General features: G+C 38.3%; 1 protein-coding gene across 1 annotated transcript in view; it reads right to left on the minus strand.

Annotated features, from left to right (window-relative positions):
- LOC102253722 (oral-facial-digital syndrome 1 protein) overlaps positions 1–4,466 on the minus strand; it is a 49,567-nt gene that overhangs the window by 40,677 nt on the left and 4,424 nt on the right. The window contains exon 3 of the mRNA XM_014538847.1: positions 1,058–1,164. Coding sequence (XP_014394333.1) covers positions 1,058–1,164 — 107 coding nt within the window. The remainder of the gene's footprint in view (positions 1–1,057; positions 1,165–4,466) is intronic.

The raw sequence follows: 4,466 nt of genomic DNA on the forward strand, positions 1-4,466 counted from the left end.
TCAGTTAATTGCATAAGGATATGCTGATTAGCCAATGGGAAGGGTAGCAGTCATACGCTAATTACCATGTTTCTCTTTTATTAGTGTAGATATCAGCGATTTTCAACCTTATTTATCTCTGACACACATAAACTACTAAAATTCTGCAGCATACCAATATATTTGCCCATTTAAAAAAAAAACAACAGATACATTTTTGAATCATTCACAATGAACAGCTATTTTGTGTTGAATGTTGTCTTTTTTTTATTTGAAAATCTAAGGAAAAAGAGGTTAATGCCCTTGACTACAGTCAGGTATTTCATGTTTTATATATTCTTGCAGCATACCAGTTGAAAATTGATGGCTTATATGTCATTTTTCTTTTCTGTCTTGATCAATTTACCACTTCAGTACTGCTTAGAACAGAGTAATGTAGCAGAGATGAAAAATAAAATGAATTAAAGCCTATACAAATGATCTAACCACATTAATGAAGACCAGGACAAATCCACTAAGGAAGTAAGAGTCAACTAATAGTAGAACCTAATGGAAAAGAAACTTGTTGCATAAACTAGACTGGTGAGCTTGCTATTAATGGCAGGTACAATGTGAAGAATGAAATATTGGTGAGCACTTAGTACACACACATCCATCACCCAGTACAAATCAAGTCAGAGCCACTGCATTGAGTTACTACATGCACATGGAACCATTAGATCTCAATGACTGAACACAAGTGTGTGTCGAGTTACTACATGCACATGGGACCGTTAGATCTCAATGACTAAACATAAGTGTGTGACTGAACATAATTTGTTAAGAGTTGTTAGCTTCTTCAAAGTACTGGTCTGGTTTTACTGTAGCCTGATGATGGTGTCTCACTGCTTTTCATCCCAATAACTAATATTTCAAAAGCAAAATCCTAGTCTTTATTTCTCTCAACTTATGCCTTTTAAAACCAGCTGAATGCACCTTTACAACCAAGAACTCTACTTGGCAATTAGCATTAGAATAATTAGGAGTATTTGTTTTAAACTCACAGACTCTCAATAGTCAAAATGAAAACATTACTTACAAATTAAAAGCTTCAATTCTTTGCTTCAGTTCTGCTTCTCTGCCTCTTAGGAAATCGATATCTTTTAGTAGAAGCTGTATTTGAGCATAAATTTCTTTTGTTTCCATCTGTAGAGGAAAGCATTAATTGTAGCAAGCAAGCTGAAGAAAATAAGACAGATTTGAACTAATGGACTGCTTCCTACATTCCAGAGAACAAAGTACAGACATTTAGAGGAACAATTTCACTTTTAAAACATTCCACCTCAAGGTATGCATTTTGCCTATTCTAGTTACACAAAAATTTACCCCCTAGCCCAATGACTGTTACGCTATATTACCCTAATATCCCTTGTGTAGAATATCCTGACACTTCCTTAACATTTTTGTAAGTTCTCCAGAAAAAAAACAAAAAACAAAATGAGATAGAACTTAACAAAGTAGAATCCCCATGGTTCAATAGTTGTCTGAAAGTTTCAATTCATGGGCGGTTCTGACTCAGAATGAACAAGCTGGAATGAAACTGTGAAAAATAGATCACACTTACATTTGTGTGTTCACTGAGCAAGGATTTACTGAATATCATGTCAAAAAGCACACTGTGAGCTGGATATGATAAGATGAACAGCTACAGTCCCCATCTTTTAAAAAATTCAAAATTTACTAAGGGAGAGAGAAATAATACTACAATGTGATAATTTCACAAACAGAGTCCAGTCTCCACGGCAGGAATGAAGCCTAAATTAGTCCATCAATGGGAGTCAGGGAAGGCGTCACCAGGAAGCAACATTTAAGCTGGGGTTTGAAGGACAGGGCAGTTTTATCAGGGAGAGAAGGGGGTGAACAGTTGGGTGGCAGAGTAAAAGCATGGTGCCTTTTATGAGGTTGCCAAGCTTCTCGAGAGCCTTCAGGGACTCTGACTAAATGGAGACAGGCTGTCAACTGGTTGATCTGATCTAGTCAGTCACTTATTTTGAGGTTCAAAGTGTTAGTCTGAACACAACCCATCATCTCAAAGACCAGTGCTTCCTTTTTTTTTTATAGCTAAAATTAACCCAATTACCAGAAATGCTAGACAAAATTGTAGAGGGGGTGCAATCACCATTAATAACTGGGTCTTACTGAGAAGCTCCAAGAAAGGTTGACACTGGGAGGAAGCCTTTTAACTTCAACCATGTCATGGTATCAGTAGTTCTGGCTGTGCATAGGAAACCATGACCCCAACCTAGTTAGGTCTGACACCCTTGGGAAAGGAACTGTTTTTCCTAAAGAAACAATCCAATCCCTTTTGCTGACATGCACTCCCCACCATTCCTCAACCTCTTCATGTCCTGTCCAGTCATTTTCTGGGTGACAAGATCAAATAGCCACATGGATGACACTTATAAGCCCCAGACCCCTCTACTCCAGTGACCTTTGCCTTTGCTCAGATGGAAGCACATTGCATTTGGTTTCCAACTTCACCTAGAACCCCAACCTGCAACTCTTTCCTCTTGGTCCACCCTTATTCTTCCATCTGTCAGTATCCCCAGACCTACTCCTTGATGTCTGAGACTGCCACATACATCTCCCTTCTCTCCTGGATTATTAGTCATCCACACTCTGCTCTGGTTCCGCTCACCATCATGCTGAATCCCAATGTCTTCAACTAAACAGCCTGCCTTTCTCAAATGAAATAAATTCAGCTCTATAAAGCTCCACTCCCCAACTACCACCATCTTTCTGCCCTCATTGACCTTCCAAATCCTCCCAAGAGCTGCAACAGAACAATCACCTACAATAAGCATGTCAAACTCACAGCCCACAGGCTGCATGTGGCCCACAATGAATATTTTTGTGGCTCAGCGAATATAACAGTATGTAACGTTTTAATAAAAATTTCGTAACCTAATTTTTACAATAACCTGTTATACATAATTATTAATTACTAACTACATTTGCTAATGACTGATTACTATATAATCGTGTTGCATTCATTTCCCTTATGCGCCTTACGCGCAGGCGTACTATTTCTCTCCATTAATACTAGCAGAGAATATTTTAGCAGCCAATGGCCACGTCATTAGTCTTGTACTGACTTGTTTGGTATATGCAACAGGAAATACTTTGCTTTTGGAGAACGAGAAAAGTAGGTTTATTTGCATTGTGCTTATTAATCTGTGCAGTTATTCAGTGTCTGGGAAGTTAATGTTCAATGAAAAATACTAATTTTTATTAAAACGTTCCATTATTTTTTGTTAACGATTACTCATTTATTTCAGCCCTTTGTATTCAGCATGTCTTTATCGAAATAAACCTTTCTATGAAAATTGAAGCTTTTGTTTTGCAGCCCACATAAACTTGGTTCATGTTAGTGTTTGAAATGCTTGACCTACAAGCACTTGGTTTGGTCTACTTCAATTCCAGGTTGCCCACTTCAGCAAGACCCTCAAAACAGCTTGAGAATCCTGTCAGCTTCAGAGAGCTGCTCTGCTCCTTCTCCAACCCCCCGCCACCCAGCAGCCATTCCATTCCTCTCCTCAAGGTCACTTATTACTTAATTCTCACATCCGCTGCAATTTTAGTGAGATTGTCTCATGCCCCTGACTCGGACATTCACTTCCACTCTTCCTTCCAGTAATCTCGAAAAAAGAAGTCTTAGTATCCTTTTCAAAGCTGATTCTTCCAGGTGTATTCTTGACCGCAGTCCCTACTGGTCCTCTAGGTCAGTGATGGCGAACCTATGACACACGTGTCAGAGGTGACACGTGAACTCATTTTGGGTGACACGCATCGACAGAGACAAAAAATTGCATAATTCAAGTATTTGTCTCTCGCAACGGCCAGAGTTGGGCATCACTCGAGTAATATTATTACTCATGATCAATAATGCAATTCTAAAACCGGATGTAAACATGTACATCAGTGTTGCGTAGCAAAGATACATAGTGAAAACATCCAAGATACATTGTTCCAATATTGACATTAATATAAAAAGGTTAACAATTGCACTATAAAGAGATTAATCTTTACTCATGACATTTTATTTTTACTCGAGTGACAAAATGCCCAATTCTGGCCTTATTATTGTCAACATGTGCTTCGGGTAAGTTTCCCATGCATTCGGGTGCATTTGGCAAAAGGACACACTTGATCGCCATGTTCGTTAGGAGACAGGAGTGGGAGGGTTAGAAGAAAAAGATATACAGTGCAACAGTGCTCGACGAGACATTCTGTGTTTCGGATAATTGATTACAGCACCATATATTTGTTGGTTATACATACTATCTTTGAATTGTTTTGCACCAGGAGTCAGTGCAACAACACTGCAAAAAGTTAATAGGTAAGAAACCTATCAACCTTTTATAAAAAACGCCGTGATTTATATTTATTTATTTTTGCAGCCTTGTGATGGAGAATCAAAAAAATAAAAAAGCAAGATTGAATGATAA

This window comes from Myotis brandtii, unplaced genomic scaffold (assembly GCF_000412655.1).
Source record: "Myotis brandtii unplaced genomic scaffold, ASM41265v1 scaffold1047, whole genome shotgun sequence".
Lineage (NCBI taxonomy): Eukaryota > Metazoa > Chordata > Mammalia > Chiroptera > Vespertilionidae > Myotis > Myotis brandtii.